At 42.9% G+C, this 23,995-nt stretch overlaps 1 protein-coding gene across 2 annotated transcripts in view; it reads right to left on the bottom strand.

Annotated features, from left to right (window-relative positions):
- Nucleotides 1-23,995, bottom strand: part of Hs2st1 (heparan sulfate 2-O-sulfotransferase 1) — a 140,090-nt gene that overhangs the window by 15,025 nt on the left and 101,070 nt on the right. For both annotated transcript variants that reach the window (XM_028788137.1, XM_028788138.1), the window contains exons 2-4: nucleotides 17,419-17,657; nucleotides 5,470-5,555; nucleotides 33-171 (exon numbers count right to left, since the gene is read on the bottom strand). In XM_028788137.1, coding sequence (XP_028643970.1) covers nucleotides 33-171; nucleotides 5,470-5,555; nucleotides 17,419-17,657 — 464 coding nt within the window. The remainder of the gene's footprint in view (nucleotides 1-32; nucleotides 172-5,469; nucleotides 5,556-17,418; nucleotides 17,658-23,995) is intronic.

Raw genomic sequence — 23,995 nt, 5'->3', positions numbered from 1 at the left:
AGTGCACTTGTGATCGAGAGCATGTGGGTTACCTTTTTGTCCCCTTGTTTCCGTCTCCTCAGCCCTGGTCTGTAGTCATCCCCAAACCTCAGGAAGTAATAGTAGGAAACCAGCCTCTCAATAGGGTCCCTGATGACATTAATATAGATCGGTTTCTTCTTTACACCGAATCTGAAACAGCAGAATTCCAGTGATGAGGTCAGCAGTTTCATTAGTTCAGGCATGCCCTGAAATTATATGCACAAGTCTAAAGTATTGGTGGTATACGGAAGTAATAAAATAGATTAACTAAAATACAGTATGTGAAGACTGGAAAATAATTCATATTTAGGATGCAACAACGCAAATAAAAATAATACAAGAAACAACAGAGCATGCCTACCGATACCCTCAAGGAGTAAGGAGGCAGTCTGTCCTGAGGGACTAGGCCTGTGGAGACCTTGGAGGTGTGTGGCCCTGGCAGGCCCTGCCCAGTCACACTATGCCTCGGTGACATATTTATGCCTCTATTTACTGAGGGATTTACGCAGGCACACAGCCTATGTTTAGAAGGCACAGGGAGGCTCGAGACCAGATCCCAGGGAGCCCTGTGTGGCACTCAGACACTGACACATGTCCCACCCATCACTGGGCACACCATGAACAACTCCAACCCTACGCAGCCTTTAGAAACCCTGAGTGTCCTCCTATAGGGCCACATTTGCTGGGCCCGACTTGACAAGGCCTACCACAGAGGTCCTACGATCTCATCTGTAGAAACCGACAGGTGTCCCACGCTTGAAGCTGCTGTACTACACCCAGGTTATGAGGGTAGCTGCCCAGCCTTCTTAAGAAAGCTGCATTCTGCCTGCTAGTACTATCCACGAGCCCTGCAGGAACATAGCAGACACCGATTAGCTGGGATAGCAGCACCAACACTACATTTAGAATCCACCTAGAACCAGACAAACAGCCTATGAGAACCACACCTTAGGACTCATTGCCAGGCAACAGTCTTTACCTGCAAAACGAGGAGGGGGACGACCTGCCCAGTGCACAAGGGCAGTGCAGCGAAGCTGAACAAACCACTATCACATCCCAAGGAAACTGGACCTGACCTCTGCAGTGCCCGGCAGCAGACAGCGATGCGCCGGTGTCCAGGGCCTCCTGTCTACTCACCTGGCAATTCTCAACTGTTTCCCTAAAACACCATGTGTTAGATCACCTGCTCTTCAGAAACCTGAAATAAACCTCCTTGACTGCTGGAATCAAACCTAAGCGTCTGGGATTTGGGGTGTAGCTTGACTAGCTTGTCCAGGGCTCTAGACTGCATTCCTAGCACCACAAAATTAACAATGGCGCCAGCTCCGCCCCAGCTCCTCCTCGGTCGTCTTACATCTTAGATGCCACCTTATTGATTGTTTTCTTCAATGCTACTCTAGGCAGAAGCTGTACCTGGCGACAGACACAGTGCATATCAGTATCAGTCATCTCTGATGGTTAAATACTGACAGTGTGTCAGCGAAACAAGAGGAGGGCACCAGGGCCGGGGACAGAGAACACAGTTCAGAGCCATCTTCCACCAAGCCATCACTGATGTTACATACGAAAGGGACACATGTAGATACGTGGTGGGGAAAAGCATTCTGGGAAGAGGGAACCTCCAAGCATGAAGGTCTGGAAGCTTCTAGTGGCAGCTTTTGGAGAATGGAGAATGTGGCTGCAGCATTGGGAGAGTAAAAGGCGGCGAGAAGAGGTCGGGAGGCCTTGGGGAGTGCAGGCCTTGCAGACGGCTCTAAGCATTCATTTGTGTGCGTCATGTGTGAGATAACTGGAAGATTCCAGCAGTACAGTACAATGATTCTTCTTTTCAGAGGTGAGTGGCTACTGTTTCAGAATGAAGAGGCTTGTGACACACTCTTGTGTCCCTGATGACCACTGTGTACAGTACTATCAGCCTTCATCAGACACCTGCGGTACCTGTGAGCTACTGGGCTCACGTAAAATCAACTCTGAGCTTGTCTTGCTAATGCTCACCCCAGCTGAATGGTGTCTTCTGAGCGTTCAGAAACCAGCAACGATTAAAGAGGAAACAGGAATGTTGTAGATGTGTAGCAAGCACTATGACCTAGGAGTAGTAGAGGCTAAGAAAGCTCTGGCTGTTGTGCTTCTGTCTCGGATTTTATCACAAGGGTGAGCGGCCGGCCGAGCACACAGGTGTTCCGTATTGATTAGCTGGGACGGACAGACTGTGGGAACCAGCCACTCACACTGTTTTGTGAGAGAGCACACAGCAGAGAGGCCCTGGCAATACACAGGAACCATTTCAGCTTAAAGAGACAGCCATGTGAGAAGCTGAAAGGAGGAAAAAGACAGGGCATTCCTTAGATGGCTCTCCGGGAAACTCCTCTACTTCCCATGAGCTGTGAGCCAGACCTCACTCCAGAATGCTTGCATCTTCCTTGTCTCCCTAGTCTGGATACATAGGCCAGGGGGTAGCAAACAGGACACAGCCCATTACAAACGTCTTTCTAACCAATGTACAGCTGTCTGTGAACACTCTGGGTGGCATTTATTATGTATGAAGCAAGACTTCAATGAGATAATCTGTGAACTCATTCTGAAACTAGTAATGAACTATTGTAATTGCAGAAGGGTTATATAGGCATAAAGGGCTGGAGGCAGGGGTTAGAACAGAAAATGGGCACAGTAAAAATGGCATCTGGGCCACACAGCGCAGCCATCTTGCCAGCCATTTAGTCTGCTTAAGTCTGGCCAGGAACAGTCATATATCATATCTCGTGATGTACATAGCTGTATGGAACTCTTGGCCATAAATGGCTCATACTGAATGTTGGCATCTGCTGATCTCACCGATGGTGCTGTGGTATCAAGGATGATTGATCTGTTAGGATGATTCCTATTCAGACAGAAGCACTTATATAGGACAGTTATAAATAGTTTCAATTTTCAGTAAAGCATAATCTCTTCACTTTGAAAATTGAAAAATTAAACACCTTTCCCCCCACGAATTTTCCATTTTTTTCTATAATGGCAAGTAACTTAAGGAACTCCAACAAGCACAGACTATTCCTGCTAAGAACACAGGAGCTTGCTTTTCCTTCTTTGTCCTTTCTTGAGACCTTACTTATTTTACGTGTAAGGTGTTTTGTCTGAATGAATGTCTGTGCACCATATCTGTGCATCAAATCTTGGTACTTGAGTTACAAATGGCTGTGAGCCACAGCATGGATGCTGGGGGCAGAACATAATCCTCTGAAGAGCAGCCAGTGCCCTTAGCTACACACACAGTGCTTGTGTGTGTGTGTGTGTGTGTGTGTGTGTGTGTGTGTGTTAGTGACAGGGACTGAGTAAACCCAGGGCTTCTATCCTGACTAGGTGATTATTCTACTACAGAGCCATAGCTCAAGAAACTTGTTTTGACACTAAAAATCATTTACCTGTGTTGTGCATGTGCCATGTATGTGAACACAGGAGTACATGTGTTGCGGTATATGGTGGTCAGAGGACAACTTTTCCTGTTGGCCCATCCTTTCCCTCTCCTTTGAAACAGGGTTTCACTGCTGCCGCCAGCAGGCTCACTGGCTGGTGAGCTTCCAGGGATCTTGCTGCCTCTGTCCTCCACATCTCCACATGAGCGCTGGGATCATATGTAAATGCCTGAGCTACATACCTGGCTTCTACATGGTTTCTAGGGATTCAAACCTGGATCTTCATGCAAACAATGTTACCCATGGAGCTGTCTTCCTCGACCCTCATTTTAAAATGTGAGATGGAATCAGTTGTCTTGGCTGGCTTCAAATATGTAATCCTCCTGCACCACCAGTCTCTTTAGTAACTAAACTACAGGTATACGCCACCATTCTCAGTTCAATACTATGTTCTGAAGAGTAGAGTACTTTAAAATTGGTAAATGATGTTTCTGTCTTTCTTCCTCAATCACGAAGTCTATGACTATCAAGTAAAGGAATGGTCACATCTACAATATTTCCTGAATATATACATTAGAACACATCAAACAATTTCCTCTAATTGATTCCATTTAGCTATTCATTTAAAATTGTTATTTTATTAAAAAATTTTACAATATATTACTTAGTTCCAGTAACATGAGCCACTATGAAAATATTCAAACTCAGTGTTGCTGTCAGTGTTTAATAAGATTATTCTTTTAAAACGCTTTATCTGAGTCCAAGTACCTCAGTAAACACCAGAGCCTTGTTCTACATACAAGACTGTGCCCAGAGCAAAAGCACTCCATATACAATTTTAATAATGAAAACCTACAATATTAGAAACCAGGCCATGGAGAGAGAGAGAAAGCACCAAATCATTTAGGTGAAAGGGTAACAAACACTCAGTGAAGGATAATGTAGCCCTCAGGGAACATATGCATATGAATGAAGTTTATGAAACTGGTTCAGGGTCTCTGCAGAGAGAATTTTTAGTTTATTTTAAAGTAGTCTATGAAATGCTTTCAATATTGCAATATGAATTATTTATAGAAAAGTGTACATTTAACTTGAAAGTTATGATGTTACTAAAAGATCTTAGGGATTAGGAGGGGAATCAGGATGGATCACTTTATGTGTGCAAGTCGGGCAATTCTTTAATTATATGATTTCCAGAGAAGCTAGCATTTCCCACTGTCTGACCCCATGGCATACCGTTCTGTTCTTTTTCTTTTCCAACCTAAAACGTGAAATTGACAGCGAGACAGCGCTTCACTGACAGCTGACACAGCTGCTAAGGTAGCACGGAGCTGTACATGCCTACTGTCGACAGTCATCCTCTGCTGTCTCTCTGAAGTTACCGGAGTATTACTAGCAGAGCGTTTGGATGTGAGGTTTTATTGTAATGGGGCCATGTGTTCCACAGAGAACGCCCAAATGGATCGTATGTTTAGACTATTCCTTTTAACCAATCTTCTGATTACTCCTTAAAGAAGCAAAGGCTCCCGAGGGGGCCACAGAATGCCTGAACACTGCTTATACTCTGCAGTCTTTTGAACTTTTCTTTAAGAGAATTAAGACAAAATTACCATGACTTACACAATCACATTCAAACATAAAAGAGAATTCTTAGTTTTTAAAAAGTCTCCCCTTATACCTCATAATTTCAAAGCAGATACAACGTGGTTCAAGGAGAAGCATATTAGGGTACCAAAAACTGAGAGAGAGTTTCTTCTCTGTCAGTGACCTGGTGAGCCACCATCTGACTGACTGCACACTCATGGAGTAAACAGCTGGCCTCCAGCACAGGTGAGAAACTGCCACAAAATCCTTAACAGAATGGGAATTGTAATTAGCGTGAGACATGTCATTTTATGAACACTAGAGGGCAGTAAAGCACTGGAAGGAATATTAAAATCTAAAAGTGGCCTGTCAGTGTATTCCTAACACTTTAAGGAGCTCATAGGCCGATGGCAAACCACACATTCTTCAGTACATCACTCTGGATGCTACTTACTTTGCAAAATCCAAGTAAGAAATGTGTCCGTGATAGAAGCCTGGTTTCATCTCATTCCAGGTGGTTATATTCTTTACGAAGCGTACCTAAAAGAGGAGGACATTCTCATTACCTCACTGCAACGTAAAGAGAGCGGATTTTGTCAACGGCAAACCACCTCCCACTCGGGAACAGGACCCAGTGCCTGCATTTATGGAGCTGGAAGACAGGTTTGAAGTAAGAACAGTCAGTGCAGTCTGTCTGTACTACTTGACCACACCCATGTGCAGTATAGTCAGTGTATTTACACACGGTGGTAGGTGGATTTGGGGTGTACTTTACCACCATGAGGGTAAATCATCATTGCCAACTTCACGACATTACAATCAGTAAGAGGAAAGCGGCTGGCACAGCTGTAAGGGATTTCTGGGTGGGCTTATTTGCAGTGGGGCTGCACTGGATACAGGCAGCATCTTCAGGCAGATGGAAGGAGACCTGGGTAAAGGCCGTATTTGCCCCTCTGCCTCTGCACCTTGCTGGAGAGTTCATTCACCCTGTAGCTGTCTGCACTGCTGCAGCGACTGTAGCTGCTCCATCGGGCTTCAAACATGAACTGAAGGTGAATTGCTCTCCAGGGACCCTCCAGACTTTCAGAGACAGGCTGGGGTTCCTGAGGCACTGAGCCTCGTGGACTGAGCAGGTGCAGGGTTCTCTGTGGCTCCAGTGTGTGAAGGCAGCCATTGTTGGACTACCCAGACAACACTGTACAAGACAGTCTAATACTCGCTCTCCTTTATAAGGTTATTTATATGGATGTGTGTGCATGTGTCTGCATGTTTCTGTACATACATGTACAGAAGCCATAAGGTATGGAGCTGGAGGCATGGGTGATATGACCTGCCCACGGTAGGTGCTGGGAACCAAACTCAGGTTATTTGGAGAACAAGTATTCTTAACCACGGATCACTGATCCACTCCAACCCACTCCACTTTAACTCAGGGTTAAATTTATATCATGTATAATGCATATACATGATAGAAATGTGAAACACGTGCCTTCATCCTCCCTCCTCTGTTCCTCTATCGGACCCTGCTGTCTTCAATAGCCTTTCTGTTGCTGTGATAAAACACCATGACCAAGAGCAAACACAAGACAAAAAGTTTATTTCACTGACAGTCCATCATCAAGAGAAGTCACTGCGAGAACGCCCCAGGCAGGCGCTGATGCAGAGGCATGAAGAACATTGCTTCCTGGCTTGTTCCTCCTGACTTGCTCAGTTTATTTTCTTACACAGTCCTAGACCACCTGCCCAAGGTGGTGCTGCCCACACTGGTGGGCCCACACAGTCATCTATCAAGAAGATGGTCCATGGACTTCCCTGCAGGCCAATTCTATGGAGGTGTTTTCATGATTAAGATTTCTCCCCAGGTGAGCCAACCTAATGTCAAGTTGACATAAAGACAGCCAGCACACAGAAAAAAATACACCCCCTATCAACAATACACACTGAAAAAGCAAGCAACGTTCCAATCCTAGGAATTCATTCTGTGTGCGTATGAATACATGTATTTTACAAACAGGGGTTCACACCCCTGGCTAGACTCATGCTCATCATATCTCGTGTGACGTCACATTCTTGGTCCCCCTGTTGCTGCCTCCCAAGGCCTGGGCTTTTAGAGTTCCACCATACCAGCTCATTCTACATATTACATGTTTTCTTCTCTGACACAGCGTTCGAAAAGCAATCACTTTGGTTTTTTTTTTTGTTTTTTGTTTGTTTTCTTTTTGCTTTTTCGAGACAGGGTTTCTCTGTGTAGCCCAGGCTGTCCTGGAACTCACTCTGTAGACCAGGCTGGCCTCGAACTCAGAAATCCACCTGCCTCTGCCTCCTAAGTGCTGGGATTAAAGGTGTGTGCCACCACTGACTGGCAAAACAATCACTTTAAAAAGTCATTCTTTTTTATTTATGCCTCAACAAGTCAAAATATGACTAACAAAATAAAGACGATTATAAGATTTCCAAAAGTGGCTATATAAGCTTGATCAAATAAAACATTAAAACTACCCAAATACCTAAAGTTTCCTTTTAGTTTTAATGTGTGGTTTTGGGCAGTGTAAGTGTGACCGCAGGTGTCTGCAGGGTTAGCTCTCTTGGAGCTGGGGTGAGACTGCTGTGAGCTGCCCAATGGGTGCTGGGACCTGAACTGAGGTCCTACCAAAGAGCACTGTGCAGCTGCTGAGGCAACTCTCCAGCTCCCAAGTACTTCTTAATTTACTGGAATTGGAAGTATCTAAAAAGTTAACATGAAAAATTCCATAAGTGTACATTAATTATTTTTAAAGAACTGAGAATTTTAAAAAAGAAAACAAGTAGTTAATTTAAAGAGTTTGTGTGCCAGCAGCTACACAATTTCTCAGAGGAAATCAAATCTGTACAATAAACAGCAGCTGGTCAGGACTTTCTTCTGGAGACTAGATACACACACAGGGATGGCAAGGCCCACTTGTCTACACTGCAGGGAAGGCAAGCTGTGGCATCAGTCCCGGGAGTCAGAGCTTACACTTCCGATGATGTATCAGTCTTCCACCGACATTTAGATCTGAGTTACATGGACCTACTCTACAGCACTGACCTTGGGCTGCAGTTATTACAGCTGCTTCCTACAGAAGGCCTCTGTGGGTTAGGGACAGGACAGACACAGTCACACATTAGAGTGCCTGCTGGGGGAAAACAGCTCTGGGATAGTTTAGGTTTAAAGGGACACATTATTAACCAATACACTGATGTAAATGACAGTAACAACACTATGAGCCAAATACATACAAGTGTGTGTATGAGGTTCTTGTGGTCTTTCCTACTCATTCTACAATTAAGCATCAGGCAGAATAAACATATAGAGAATGAAGAACAAACTGCATGATGACATGAAGTGTACCTGTTGTTAATTACATTGGGTCCTATGAAAACCAATTATAGTATTGCTACCAAAAATGAAGCGTGGCCAGAGAGATGGCTCAGTGCTTAAGAGCACCAGCTGCTGTCTCAGAGGACTCTGGATGGGTTGTCAGCACCTCTATGGTGGCTCACAACCACCTGTACTTCCAGTTCCAGGGGATCTGACGCCCTCTTCTGGCCTCTGCGGTCACCAGCCATGCACACAGGATGTACACATATATGCAGGTAGCAAATCCATATACACATGGGTTGGGCGAGACAACGGGTGGTGATTCTCAAAGCTGGAGGCTTACTCAGAAACTCAGCTTTGTTCTCTAGAGCTGAGATCTGGTGTGGATGAGGTGGCTTAGGAGGAAGTGGAAACGGTGCTGGACTGAGTTCTAAGGAGATGCTTCGGCAGAAGGCAAACGTCAGAGAGGACAGAGCATGCAGACAGAGAGAGCACGTGACTCGAGAATCAGGGTGGGAGCCAGACGCACACTGCAGGCATCCTCTTGTTCCCCAAACACTCCTGGATGGTCCACATGGGCCTGCAACATCCTGAGGCTGACTGGCACATCTGACCTGCGTTCTTTAACATGAGGGGAAGCCCAGGAGGCTGGGTTAGATTGCTGTGGGCCTCTCAAACTTCAAAGTGCAAAGCAAAGCAGTAAGAATTTCTGTTGAGACAGATTCCTACACAGTTAGTACCTGGAATTCTGCATTTCTAATAAGCCTTCAGGAAGTGGTGGACCTCAATAAAGAACATTGTTTCAGAAGGTGTGGGCTTAGGAGCCAGCTCCTAACCCGTTAATGTGGGGCTGCTTTTGTGGCACTTACAACAAAGGTCTGAGGGCTGCAAAAACTTGTGCGCCACATTCTTGTGCTGTTTCAGAAGACAACACTGAAATCCAGCAGGTCTTTCGATAATCATCTAAGTACTACAGTACATAAAACAAAGAGGAGGGCCGGAGCAGTGGATCCTGGCTACTGCCCTTCTCTCTGTAACTCCCACCTCTCCAGCAATGCCTGGAGCATACTAGATGCAAGCATTTTACTAGTGCAAGCATTTCAAAAACAGTCACAAATCAAAGCACTTCCAGCTGGACTGAGGAGGCATTCCTCAGAGGCAAAGAACAGAAGAAAAGGCAGAATATTATGGAAATCCTGTAGCCTTTACTTTTATAAAGACACTGAAAACCATCAATCATCAGCCTATGCAGCTTGCTGATCATGCGTGCGTGCATGCATGTGTATGTGCGTTTGGTGTGCATGTGTAGTCTAGGGAGGGATATTGGACCCATGGTCTTGCAGATACAAGGCAACTGTCCCATCAACTCAGCAACCCTATCCCCAGCCTCTCCACTTACCACAGTTCCACTTCAACAGAAAGACAAACAAGAAGGACTTGAAGAAGAAAAAAAAAAAGAACAGACATCATTTCTTAAGGATGAAGAACGTAGCTTAGCGATAGACCTCTTTCTAGCATGTGCAAAGCCTTGGGTTTAGTTCCTGATACTGCAAAATCAAATAAATGCCAGTGCAACTCGGGTATTGAAAATTTCAGATTTTGCTCACCACTATGGCAATTCCTCAGCAATCAAATATTCACCACTGGACTGGGAGTGTAAATCAGTGAAGAGTGGGTCTTAGTTTGGGTTTGATTGCTGTGAAGAGACACCAATGACCAAAGCAATTCCTATAAAGGCAAACATTTAATTAGGGTTGGTTTATAGTTTCAGAGATTTAGTCCATAATCATCATGGTGGGAAGCACAATGGCACACCGGCAGACATGAGAGGAGCTGACGCAGATGTGGAGGAACTGAGAGTTCTACATTTTGAAGATCGGCAGCAGAAGGAGACTGTGTGCCACACTGAGCATAGTGTGAGCACAGGACACCTCAAAGCCTGCCCCCCACCCCCCGTGACATACTTCCTCCAACAAGACCACACATACCCCAACAGGATCACACTTACTTCCTAATGGTGCCAGTCTCTATGGGTCAAGCATTCAAACATGTGAGTCTGGGGGAGGGGGGGAGCATACCTACTCAAACCACCACAGAGCACTTGCCTACCATGTGAGACACCTAGGTTTGACTCCTAGCACTCAAGTAAGTGATTTTCTACGTCTGCAATCTCAAAACACTGTTGCTGTGTTCTTGATTCCTTACAAACTTACTCATCCTTTCCATCAGAGCTCTGCTTCCAGTCCTCTATGCTCACCGCCGCCACAGTCCCACAGACAGACACTTAAGCTCCTCAGGGAGATTTGCTTGTTTCTATGTTTTCAGTCATGTCCGGCTGCTAAGCACTGAGGAGTGAAACCAAGAGGCCCAGTACAGGCATCCGTGTAGGACTCTAAGCTTTACCTAAAGTTGACATTACAGTTGAGGCAATTTCAGGTGGGTTCTTACTACTTTTAAGTTCCCCAGACTGTTAGTTACTGTTGAGCTCTTCCAGACACACAGGATCTCTTGTCTATACTTGTGCTGGTCAGCTTCCTATCCCTTAATAGTCACTTTACAAGAGGGAAGTCTGCTCTGCCTTCTAATGTTGGAGGTTTAGTGTATGATCAATCAGCCCTGCACTTTAGGCCGGAGGTGAAGCAGCCCCCCCTGAGGAGTGCCTGGAGAGAATAGCTGTCCCTGCTACCAGGGCAAAGAGAAAGAAAATCTGCAATAAAGAAAAGGGGAGAGTCTGAAGGAAAGGCCATTCAGAGACTGCCCCACCTGGGGACCCATCTCATATAAAGTCACCAAACCCAGACACTATTGTGGATGCCAAGAAGTGCATGCTGACAGGAGCCTGATATAGCTGTCTCCTGAGAGATTCTTCCAGAGCCTGAAAAATACAGAGGCGGATGCTTGCAGCTAACCATTGAACTGAGCATGGGGTCCCCAATGGAAGAGTTAGAGAAAGGACTGAAGGAGCTGAAGGGGTTTGCAATCCCATAGGAAGAACAACAATATCAACCAACCAGATCCCCCAGATCTCCCAGGGTCTAAACCACCAACCCAGGAGCATACATGGAGGGACCTATGGCTCCAGAGACATATGTAGCAGAGAACTGCCTTATCTGGCATCAATGGAGGGAGAGGCCCTTGGTCCTGTGAAAGCTCGATGCCCCAGTGTAGGGGAATGTGAAGGTGGGGAGGTAGGAGTAGGTGGGTGGGTGGAAGCACACCCTCATAGAGGCAGGAGGAGGGGGGGATGGGATAGGAGGTTTCTGGGGGGGGGAAATGAGAAAGGGGATAACATTTGAAATGTAAATATATAAAATATCCAATAAAACTTTTTAAAAATTAAAAAAAAAAAAGAGAAAAGAAAAGAGAAAAGGCTATGGCTCAGCCTCTCTGCAGGACAGGAAGCCGGGGTAAACAGTGTTAGCTGGGCTAAGCAGGGCTAGGCAGGCCTTCACTCTCTCCTCTGGAAAGCATCTGGGACATGCAGGAGTGCCGTGTATGTCCAGAACTTTCACACACCCTTCTTCAAAGCTGGTCTCCATGGAGATGCTGTAAGACAGCCTTTACAGAATGATGGTTCTGAAGGCTTCCCTTTGGAAGTATCCATTGAGCCACTTTCCCTCCCAGCCATGGCTCATGCTTATCCTCTATCTCTTAACTGTCTCCCTCTCTCCCTCCACCTTCCCTCCTTCAGCCTCATCTGTCAGTTCCTGCATCTGTCATTTCTGGTCTTCTCACTCCTGCACTGCTGGCTTGTCTTCAGTTTGTTTTCTTCTGGAGTTCTACAACGGGGATTCGGCCCATAGGAACCAGTGCACTTTACAGACTCTTCCTTATACGCCAGGTGAAAGGCAATAAAACCCAAGAGCATCAAATGATTTTTAGGAGGCTGAAAGCACTGGACACTGACAAAGACAGAAGAGAGCATTCAGAGTTTCGACACTCTGACTGAAGCATGCTATCAAGGATGGTTCAGAAGGAGTAGTTAGATCCAGTACATGAAAATAACATTTTTATGGCTAGCCTGGAGCAGATTCTAAACTATGGCTTCTGTCAGGTTTTATAACTCAAGCAGAGCTGGGCTAGCAAGTAATCACAATGTACCTTTAGGGAAACCAGAAGCAGCGCAGAGGGTGGGACATGATTTATTTGCTTGTTGAATCAGACCTGAACCAACACTAAAGGAAAAAGCCAAGGCAGCGCCAGCGCAGGAATGTTGGCCTACATTCTCAGTAAGTTCAACTCTACACTCTGATATCTACAATCACAAAAGGACTCGTTTCCAGTATCTGAAGGAGTAGGAGTACTCCCGAATGCCCTGGCCTACTTCCAACGTTGTAATTACTATCTATTGAGATGAAGACTATTATTAGTTTGAGTAATTACTATACACCAACTCCTACTGATAAATTTACTTTAAATAAACATTCCTTATATAGCCACAGGCATATTTTTTGAGTCTAGACCAGGGAGAAGATTTTCTATAATAAGGGGAAAAGTCGTGTGCAGATAGGTAAGAAGTTGACCTCCAACACATGGTACTGGGACTGAGGTTCAGATCTGAGCTGCTTTGGGGGATGAGTCCTAAATCAGCCAAGAGGCAGAGATAAACTCTCATCAAGCAGAGTTTACTTTGCTTACAGCTGTAGCCATGGTACTGGGGATAGCTAAGGACTACCACCAACATGTAGGGTGGCTCATCTGCTTACACATGCATCAAGTAACAAGCAATGTATCACGTATCTTCCATGTCTTGGTCACCATTCAAGGCACATGGCATGAGGCATACAGTGGGCAAACGAGATGTCTGCCCTTAAGGGGCTTACACTACAATAGAAGAAAACAGGGAGAAGCCAAACTAATACGTAAGGTAACTGCATAAACTGACCAGCACTAGGGGTGACGTGGAGCCAGTGCCTTGGAAGTGGTAAGTAACATGATACAGAATGGCCAGGCAAGGTCCAGGAGCCTGTCACTGAACATGCAACACCAAACAGACAACATGAGAACAACTGAAGGAGAAATGCACTCTACGAAAAGGTAAGAGCCGGTGCCATGAAGGGAGGATGGCTTGGCAGGGTCAGTGACCTAAGAGGTCTTTCATCTGCCGGGTAAGAGCTTGGCGAGAAAGTCAAAAGCTACCACAGAAATGGGTCTATTGGCCTGGATAAGAAATGGATGTTGTAGGGAAAGCAATGGCCAGTCAGTTTCAGATCCATCATTTAGGACACTCTGAGCCCATCCTCACTGCCTCTATAGCTGTTGGATCTGGTCTTCCTGGCATACAACACTCCGACTGTGTGCAGTTGGAGGAAACCACAAGCTCTTGTTTTGGGTGACAGAAATATGATTTTCCTCTGTATTTTTGATCCTATGTTTTGTATTTTTAGTATATATTTTGGAAAAATCCTTATTTTTATATCAAACATACTGTAAATCTAGAAATGCCTCAGTTGACTTTTCTGATAAATAAAATAATAAAGACTTCTTGGGAAAAAAAAAAAGAACAGGAATTTAATGATAAATAAAACTTCCCGGGAAGATCTTAACCTGAGTCTTTGTATATCGCTACTGACTTGTTGTTCTAACTCACTGCTCCATGAACATCAAGTGGAAGAAGCTTTCTAAAAATTTACAAGAAGCTCCGTTTTGGTCCTTCATCATAAGAACCTGCATTTTTAACCAATATTCAGCTTATGTATTATAGGTTCCAAAAGCTTAGCTAGCTTGTTTCTCTGAGAAGTATCTGCAGCACATAGCGAACCCTAAGCTGTAATAAAAAGGAACACAAGTCAGCTTGAGAGTAAATTAAAGAAACACACACACATACACACACACACACACACACACACACACACACACGATTTATATTATTATGTGGTCCTTTGGGCTAGATACTTGCAATGTTTAAACCAAGACTGGTCACATATAATCGACTTAAAAATATTAAGAGCAGCATAGATTTAAGAAAAACCACATACCTACTAGGAACAGTCACAAGATGTTCTCTGAAATAATGTTGTTTTTAACTCCTTTTAAAAAAAAATCCATTTTATTTTTATGTGTGAATGTTTTGTCTGCATGTGTACCACATGTATGCCTGGTGCTCAGAAATGCAAGAAGAGGGACTTGGATCCCATGAAACTGGAATTACAGATGCTGTGAGGTACCATGTGGGTGCTGGGAATCACACATGGGGTCCTCTGGAAGAGCAGCTAGTGCTCTTAACCACTGAGCCACCTCTCTAACCCTTGACAATTCTTTTTAATCATCTAAATTAAGGGCCACTTCAAAAACCTAATGAATAAAAGTCACATCATTTTAACCACTTAATTTCTTGTGCTGTATATTCTATTAGTCTCTCCTTCAAAAACCCTTCTTGCTCTGTCCCAGCTGCTTTATTCCAGACCAGAGGCTCGGGCAGACACCCCTGCATACACTGATGTTTTAACAGTCCTCAAATTCTGTTTCTATGTCTTAGACTCTCAAGGAAATCATAAAAAGCTCCGTGAAAGGCATGTGTTGGCTTTTTCTTTCATTGGTATTTCTCCCAAAGAAAGTGGCACAATCTTTGTATATATCCCTTGTTCAGTAAGGTAAATGAGGCACTTGAAAGTCTCATTTGAAAGCTGACAGCTTTGCAAGGACAGCTGAGAGGCATTGCTGTCATCTCACTGGACAGCTCTGTATCAGACTAAAATGTTTAGAGCTTTCCTTCTGAACTTTAAAGAAAAGTAATTAAACATGTAAGTAGTTTAGCGTAGTATCCAAGATGTGTTGTGCTGACTAGCTGCTGGAGCGGAGGCTGATACACGAGGGTCCCAGTGGACCAGGGTGTCCTAGCACAGCACAGCTTTTTTCCTGAGTTGACTGGACTGTAAATGGAGGCTCTGTACAACAGCACGCTTACCAGAGCCAGACATCAACTTGAAGCTATTTGTTCAGAGAAGAACAGTAAAACCATCCTAAATTCCTATCAGTCAGCTGAAAATTATACATTAGCACAATAAACATATGACATCAAAGCAAAAGTATAGTATAGAAGATAGAGATATTTGAAAAATAACTTAAAAATGGTAGTAGTTTTCATTTTGCATTCACACGAAGCTTCTTGGATTGAATTAAGAGCCCTGTAAACACATCATGCTAAGGACAGGGAGCGGGAACATGGCTTGTTTTTAGAAAATGGCTTCTGTACATGAGATGAGTAAACTTTACACATTCTGTATCAGAGGACACCTGCGTAAGCCACTCCTGATTAGGAGCAGGGTTTGAACTACAGGTTGACATTTGGAGTATGCCATTTAATGTTGGAGACTACATCCCTAGAGCATTCTAGACAAGAAGGTCTCGGTGCTGTTCGCTGTACAAAGCAATCGCCTTAGGCTGGCAAGTCTGTTCCTCCGCTGTGTTCTTCCAGTGTATAAATGCCAAGCCACTGAGAGGAAAACAAGCCGCGCCCCATCCGCATGCAACTGGGAAATGCATCAACACGCTGCTGATAAATGTCAAGTGTGGTGAGCATCTCCACACTTACATCTCATGAAGGAAAAGAAATCATGGGTGCCACTGCCAGATTCTTTGTGGCTGCCAGAAAACTCTGGAAGGTTGGACACAAAAAAGTAAAAATTGAACAAACAAGTTAACATTTAAAAAAAAAAACTGCTGAGGAAATCTGAAGCTATTCTGTGAGGATGAAGCCACTTTCCTTTGAAATCAAGTATGCACTGCGATGCACCAACACAAACCTACTACACTGTGTACAACAGTAACATTCGGTATGCCGTCCCTTGAGATATACAGTGAACAATTTTCTCCTCCTCCTCCTCCTCCTCTTCCTCCTCTTCCTTCTTCTTCTCTTCTTCCTCCTCCTCCTCCTCTTCCTCCTCTTCCTCCTCCTCTTCCTCCTCCTTCTTCTTCTCTTCTTCCTCCTCCTCCTCTTCCTCCTCTTCTTCCTCCTCTTCCTCCTCCTTCTTCTTTTTTTAAATGACCAATGGTTTAAAAAAGCTTGTGTTTCTTCTCATTTACAGAGGAATTATTTGGTTTGGCTAACAGACATATATTTTGGTTCTATAAAAAAAATAATAAAGGATCCTACAGATAGTCAAAAAGCAGATGGGTAGGTAATATACCATTAGCCTTCAAAAACAGCTCTCTGACGAGAACACATATCAACTTCATTCCCTGCTTGGTATAAACGTTATAGATGAGCTTAACGGTGGAAACAGTCAGAAGAAGAGCTGGCTGCAGCATGACTGTAGAGATACCTTCTGATGGAGCTTCTCCAGTGTGACATCTGGAGTCACCTTGGATTTCAGTGTCTTTTTAGGATGGTCAAATACCCATCGCCTTTAAGATGTACAATGTGAACTTTATAATTATATTCAGCTTTTTGGAAGAGATGGACAAACTAGATTTCACTTAACAATATCCTCCACTTTAAATTACTACTCCATGAGGTTACCTATCCATTTGTTCATCTAAAATCCCTGACTATTAAAAGGTGAGGTTTTGCTACAATCTCTTCTCCAGGAGGTTGATTTATGGCTAATATTTACAGGAGTTACTAAAGATGACATTCAGGAGGCTAGTACAGAACGGTACAGGTATCAAGCCAATATTTCCTTATCATAAGTGAGACAATAAAATAACTTTCGAGGCAGAAAACTTGTCAAGTTAAAACAAAACAACAAAACAAAGCAAAAAACAATTCTAAGCTGGGCATGATGTGAATGTTTGAGGCTAACCTAGTCTACACAGCAAGCTCCAGATAGCCAGCTACTATAGAGAGAGAGTTTGTCTCAACAAACAAACAACACAAAAGAGATTCTATACTGAGGAATATCAAAACACTGCCTAAAACTTCTAGCTATTTATCAATTCACTTTTTTCACAAATTTTTGACTATAGATGAGATGCAAGAAAATGTGTCGCGTTAGGAAAACATTAAATTTGTGTAAAAAAAAAAAGTTGTTTTACACCCCCACCCCAAATACTTCATCCCTTGGAATACCAAATTTGAGGAGATATCAGAAAGTATCTGTATATCCCCTCTATGGTAATTACCTGATCTTGCAATGACATTACTGGGTTATTTTTGGTAGTGTTGATGTGAAGAACATGGTATCTATTCTTTGCACACAAGTCGTAGGCGATATTGGTGAACGAGGTGCTTGCAGTCTTGGGCACTCTGTTATAGATGATGACTATGTCGTCTTCTTCATCCAGGGTCACATCCTGCCGAGGACCGTCCATGGTATGGCGCTGTTCAATTTCTCGGACTTCATGTCTTGCAATTGCCCTTTCTGCAAGAAAAGGAAAGCTGAAAGTTCTTTACCGTTTTTAAAAATTTTATTTTTACAAACTTTGCTACAAAAAGCTCGTAAAAATAATTAAAAAAAATCACACACCAATATTTACCACCACACCCTAAGTCTATACATATACACACGTTCATTCGTCTGTACACTTTGTATAGCCATTCTGAACTAAGTTCTTGATAGCGTTACAAGATTACGAACACCTAACTTCTGATTATCGTAAGGTGAGAGGAGAACATAAAAGAAAATGTAGACAAAGAACTGAAGAACAAGTTGGCTGAGTCAGGATGAAAGGCGAGTTGGTTTCTGTAAGCTTCAGCTCAGAGCACTTCCCCTCCCAGAACTGAGGGAGAATGGCTGTTAAAAGATTGTTTTTAAAGGATTCAGAACTTCTGCAGGACAGAAAGATGCAAAATAAGGAAAAAAGAACAAGTAGTTCAAAGTATACTTGACAGTTCCAAAGCCACCGTATCCCCTAACGGAATTCCCATTGCCTCAAGTAATCCTGAAACACACAGCAGACGCGTGTGTTCTGTGACTGGACTGTGAAATGTTCCCAGGAGGCTCTTGTGTTTGAACTGTGGCACTATCCTGAAAAGTTACGGAAGGCTGAGGAACAGTATCTTATCTAGCTGCTAAGGTTTTCTGTCAAGGTGGACTGTATCTCCTTCACACAGTAAATCAAAACAAACCCTTTCTTAAATGGCTTCTTGTCAGGTATTTGGTCACAGCAACAGGAAAAGTTTTTTAAAGTACAGAGATTTCACAAGTAAAATGAACTTAGAAAAGAAATTATCCTATGGAGACCTTTTTTTAAAAAATCTATTTAGAATTTACTTACTTCTTAGTTGATTAAAATTTGCCAGCACTCAGGCATGGTGGTGCATGCCTTTAATTTTGATTCAGACCTAGTCATCATATATAAAGAAAGTATCCTTTCCACTGTTTTCTTCTGGACCTCACGCGCACCAGGACGAATGTGGTACAGACATACATGCAGGCATAATCCCCGCACATGTAAGATAAACAATAAAAATGTAAACAAACCAAAAGAACCAAGTGGAGATTTGAGAGCTAATGTAGGGTATGAAGTAAAAGCCTTGTGAGTGGGCTCAGCAGCGAGTGCAGGGGAGAGACGTGGGAGCTGGAGCAGGAGAAAAGGTGTGCTGTGGGTTCCTGGACTGTGACCTAACACTGCTGCAGCACTCTAAGAAACAAAGGAGAGGGCTGGAGAGATGGCTCAGAGGCTAAGAGCACTGGCTGCTCTTCAGAGGTCCTGAGTTCAATTCCCAGCAACCACATGGTGGCTCATAGCCATCTGTAATGGGATCTGATGCCCTCTTCTGGTGTGTCTGAAGACAACTATAGTGTACTCATATAAATAAAATAAGTAAAAAAAAAATAATAAAGGAGAAAGAGGACAGCTAAAACAACTCAACAAACCACGGCTAAAACCAACATCTGGCAGCAGACATACATTTAGAGTCAAGAAACCCCATTAAGATAAAGTTCAAAGATATCCATCTAGCATAATTAACAAAAAAATTTTGAAAGCAACTGAGCAGATGAAGTCGTATCCACAGAAGAACTGGAGATTATCAATCACAGGATTCCCACTGGGGACCACAGAGCGGGCGTGACAGGAATGGAACTGTGGCTAAAAACCCTGTGTCTGGAGAACATGGTTTTCAAGAATAAAATGGAAGATAATTCTTACAGGTATGAAAGAAAAAACATGTTTAAAATATTCACTGATAGAACTAACTTAAAAGATTGGCTCTCGAAGTCCTCTAAACGGGGTGTCAGTAAAGAGGCTCAGGCAGAGGCACCTGCTGCCTGAAGACCCTGGTTCAGTGTCCAGGACACACACAGAAGAGAACTAACTCCTGTAAGCTGTCCTCTGAGACCTGCATGCTCCCCGTGACTACACAAAAGAGTTGGTTAAATAAATTTAAAAAAATTTGAAAAGAATTTAAATTGAAAAATAATAGAAACAACAACAAAGATGAAGACAGTAAAAATATTCATAAATACAATGGGTTTTCCTTCTTCAATTGATTTTTTGAGAGTTTAACAGCTAAGCAAAAACTGTAATTACTGTGGAAGGCTATAGACTATCTAACAAAAAACCTCAGTCCTGGACTAGAGAGATGACTTAGCAGTTAATACTTGCTGCTCCTATGGGGCCCTTGCATGGCAGCTAAGAAGTGTCTGTATTTCTAGATCCAGGCAATCTCAACACCTTTTCTTGGCTCCTGTGAGCACTGTATATACATGGTGAACAGACATACAACAGGTAAAATACCCTTACATATCAATATAAAATATTTAAAAAAAAATAGTACTAGGCATGGAAAACCTCCTCCCTTTGGGTTGTTGGTCAGGGGATTCCAAGAGACTCGTCAAACAATACAGACTATTGTCATTGCCCTTGGTTGCCTCCCAAAACCGAAGGTGAGACCCCATTGCTGAAGACACCATACGGTCTGCACATAGGACTAGGAGAAATGAAGCTGAACTGACCTGGAAGCCACCAAGGACCAGTGTCGGCCTGGAGGTGGGTTCTGAGAGGAGGGCGTTTGAGAGTGGCAAAAGACTTAAGTCAAATCATGGGTCCAAGCTGGGGTCCTATTTCCTGCTGGAGATAGCTTTCCAAATTGCTTTCTCCCTGTTCTGCTCGCTCTGGAGATCTCCAGGCAGCTTGCTGTTTTCTGCTTGAGATAGTTCTCCAAGCAGTTGTCTCTTGCTATTCTAAAAATTTCTCTGGACAGCTCATCTCCTGCAGATCATAAGCCCAGTATTTTATTTTATATATCAATCCAGCCGGTTACTCCAGCGTCCTTATTGATTATCCTGTGAATCAGCATCCTATGACCCCAAGCCCTTGATTCTTAGGAGACAAGCACATTTTTAAAAACATTGCAAAAGAATTCAGAGATCTGTCTGCCTTTATGAAGCACGGAAGACAAACTAGCTGGGTGGGACTCTGCCCTGAAACTACCAATTCTGGGCCTGGATCTAAATTTCCTCTATCCCAGGCTGACCTTGAACTCAGGAATCTGTCTGTCTTTGCAAGCAAAACTTAGCTATGTGTGATCTCCTACAATAGCCACCCCCTAAATCTCCCTTCTTATCTTTATGACAAGCTGGCTCACAGTGCAGCTGCTTTTGTCTTTTAGATCTCTGTGAAGCTCCCATAAAATTCATACTGCATCTTTATATTTTGCCTAGTTGAGAAATTACATATTTCTGAACTCAGGTTTTTAGAGTTCTTTCCCACAGCCTTAAGGGCTGTCCTGAAGGTCCCAGGGTTTGCCATTTTGCTTAGCCACACCTTTGCCTCCCAGAAACATGCTGTTCCTGATTATCATGGAGTCATTAATGTTAACATGGAAGACACTCCTCAAAAGAAGAACATAACAATATGTACATTATTATACAAACTGGAGGCCCATAGCTGCTGGCCCTGTCCCCAGAGCAGAAACCACATCATTCTGCCCCTACCAAGGCCTTCTCTAAAGACTAGCTTTTATACTATCTGAAGATTTTATGCAAGCAGCCAAAGGAAAAAAGAAATCAATAAACCTCCCCACCTGTAAAGCCTATGGACCACAACAATAACCAACATGAGGTGTCTTCAAAAGCACAATAATGGCACTTATATCTCATCTTAGAGGTAACCAATAGCCATCAAGTTGGACTTAAGATAAACTTAGTAGGCAGAAGTCATGTCTGGTACCATAAACCCAGCCAATCACCCAGCTGACTGAAGTCATGGCCATAGAGAAGAACTCAGTACTGACACCTTCCTAAACCAGTAAAATCCCTGACTGCATTCTAAACACTTATCCTGAGAGATACGTGTAGAAATCCACAGCTAGTCAAAATACTGAGAAGAAGCACCCAATTCCAATGTACAAATCTGTAACTATCCCTACACCCAAGGGAACAACACAGACCGGAGAAAATGTTTAAAGCCAGAGGACCAGGGCATCTGCTGTCAGACAGTGTTTTCCAGATATAACAGGGAAGCTATGCCTTAGAAATCTCAGGAAAAAAAAAATCACTTAAGTCCTGCAGCCAACATGTCACCGGGCATGGGGACTCTCCGAAGGCCTCACTCCTGGATGAAGAGCTATAGGTAACTATGGCTGAGGAGACAAGGAGAATCAGGTTCCTCCAGGAGTGAGCCCTGGTTAGCTCACTCCAGTTGTCAGCCCTAAACACACATATGAGCAACATTAATGGACTCCGTAGGTTCTGTGTATCAAAACAATAACTAAGGAAGAGGTTATGAATTTAAGAAGGAGTAGAGAAACACTGGAGGAGCTGGAAGAGGGGAAGAAGAAGAGGAGGGGTAATGTGATATAAAAACAGTACGAATGTATGAATTCTCAAAAAAAATTAAATAAAAAAGTAAAAAAGGAGAGTAAGAATATGAGTAACAATGAACTTTCCTCTTGAGTTTTTGAAAGCATATTTAAACAACTAAAGCAAAGGTTATAATATAGAATTTGGTTCAAAATTCATGCATAGCAAATACTTAACAGGATGTTATAAACAGAGAATAAAAAGGCCTAAATGGACCAGTGGCTCCCACACTTCCTGTGACTTTGTAAAATTGTATCAGTAAAGGGAAACATGATGTTTGTATAATGAAAGACATACTTGGAAAAAGCTATGCAAAGACAATAAACTCAAAATACTCTAGGAAAAAGTCATGGAAAAAATACATAAGAATGCAGAAAACAAAAACACACAACAAAGCCCAAGGGTCTGGAATAAAACCCAGAACAGAAAACAAAGTGTCAAAAAGAATTTTAAAAATACATTTAAAGTGGATAAAAACAAAACAAAGTATTGATATTTGAGAAACAGGTAGAACAGGAGGAGTAAAGGGGAGATCTAAGGCACATACACATACATTTAATAAAGATGATATGCAAATGGAGGTACACAAAGAATGTTGCTTCAAACAGTCATGGGGAAATGCAGATCAAAGGTACAGTGAAGTGCCACCTTGTGTTCACTAGGACAGCTATTATTCAACAGTGTTCATGAGAAAGCCCAGGAACCAGAACCCTCACAACACAGCTGACAGGACTGTAAGTGCATTTACAATGGAAAACATTTTCACATTTCTCAAAATTTTAAGTACAGAATGTGACTTACAATTCCACCCCTACATAAATGCTTCAAGGAACTGAAGACGGTATTTAAGCAAATACTTATATACAACAGTACTTTTCTCTACAGTCAAAAGATGAAAACATTTCAGAAATTCACCAACAGATAGTCATGGTATGTGTACAGAACATACTATTTCTCCTGAAAAAGGATAAAGCACGCACCTCAAAATAAGTGCAAAGGAAAAGATATTAAAGGTCACAATGAAGTGCTTACAGTAGGTAGGTTCATCAAACCAGAATGCAGGCTGGTGGCTGCCACAGGAGGAGGAGGGACAGGGAGCACTCCTTAAGCTGTTACAGTGTTTCCTTCAGGGGGATGAACATAATGGAAGTCAACACTGAAGACGCTAGATGCTGGTGGACTGCTCACTCTAAGAGGGCTAATTTATGTGAATTTCAGTGAAAAATATATCAAAAATAAAAAGTACAGACTACAGATCTTAAAATATTAGTTCATTTTAATAATATCAAAAAACTCAAACTACTAAAAATTTACAAAATGTGTTTATTTATTTTGCTTTTGCTCAGGTTGATCCTGAGTTTGTGATCCGCCTATTTCTCAGTGTGCACCTCTGTCTTGTACCTGTCTCATGTTTTATTCCTGAATGAACTCCAAGAAGGCCATTGTTATCATCATTTAGTCAGGAATTGAATGTCAAGGATGTGCCCGCTAGCTGATTACCTAGCTAATCACATAAGGACCTGCATAAGGACACAATTCCAGGTCAATCTGACCCCAGAGTCTGTGTTCCACATTATACTGGCTAACATTTAGTATTTGTCGAACTGTAGTTAGAAGGGACACAACTTTACAGCCAACTACCGGGAGACACAGTTCAGAGGTATACTCCGTAAAAACTGCTTACAGAACGTTTTTTATTTTGGGATCTACCAAGCATTTTGTGGCTATTATCGTGAGACAGATGGACAGCACTCAGCTGTTTTCTAGGAACTAAAAGAAAAGGATGCTGTATCATTTTTGGAAGTTCTCGCTAGTGTATCATTATTTCAAAAAATTATTTTTTTAAAAAAATCAAAGCCAAAGCAACATAATTCTTAAATTCCTACCACTTTAATAAACCAATAACCGCACAATTTTCTAAGTACCATTCACGAGCATTTAAGAAACACATT

Source organism: Grammomys surdaster, unplaced genomic scaffold, assembly GCF_004785775.1.
Source record: "Grammomys surdaster isolate TR1022 unplaced genomic scaffold, NIH_TR_1.0 125702, whole genome shotgun sequence".
NCBI classification, from domain to species: domain Eukaryota; kingdom Metazoa; phylum Chordata; class Mammalia; order Rodentia; family Muridae; genus Grammomys; species Grammomys surdaster.
Note: the sequence above shows the minus strand (reverse complement) of the source record. Positions and strands in the feature narration are given on the sequence as shown.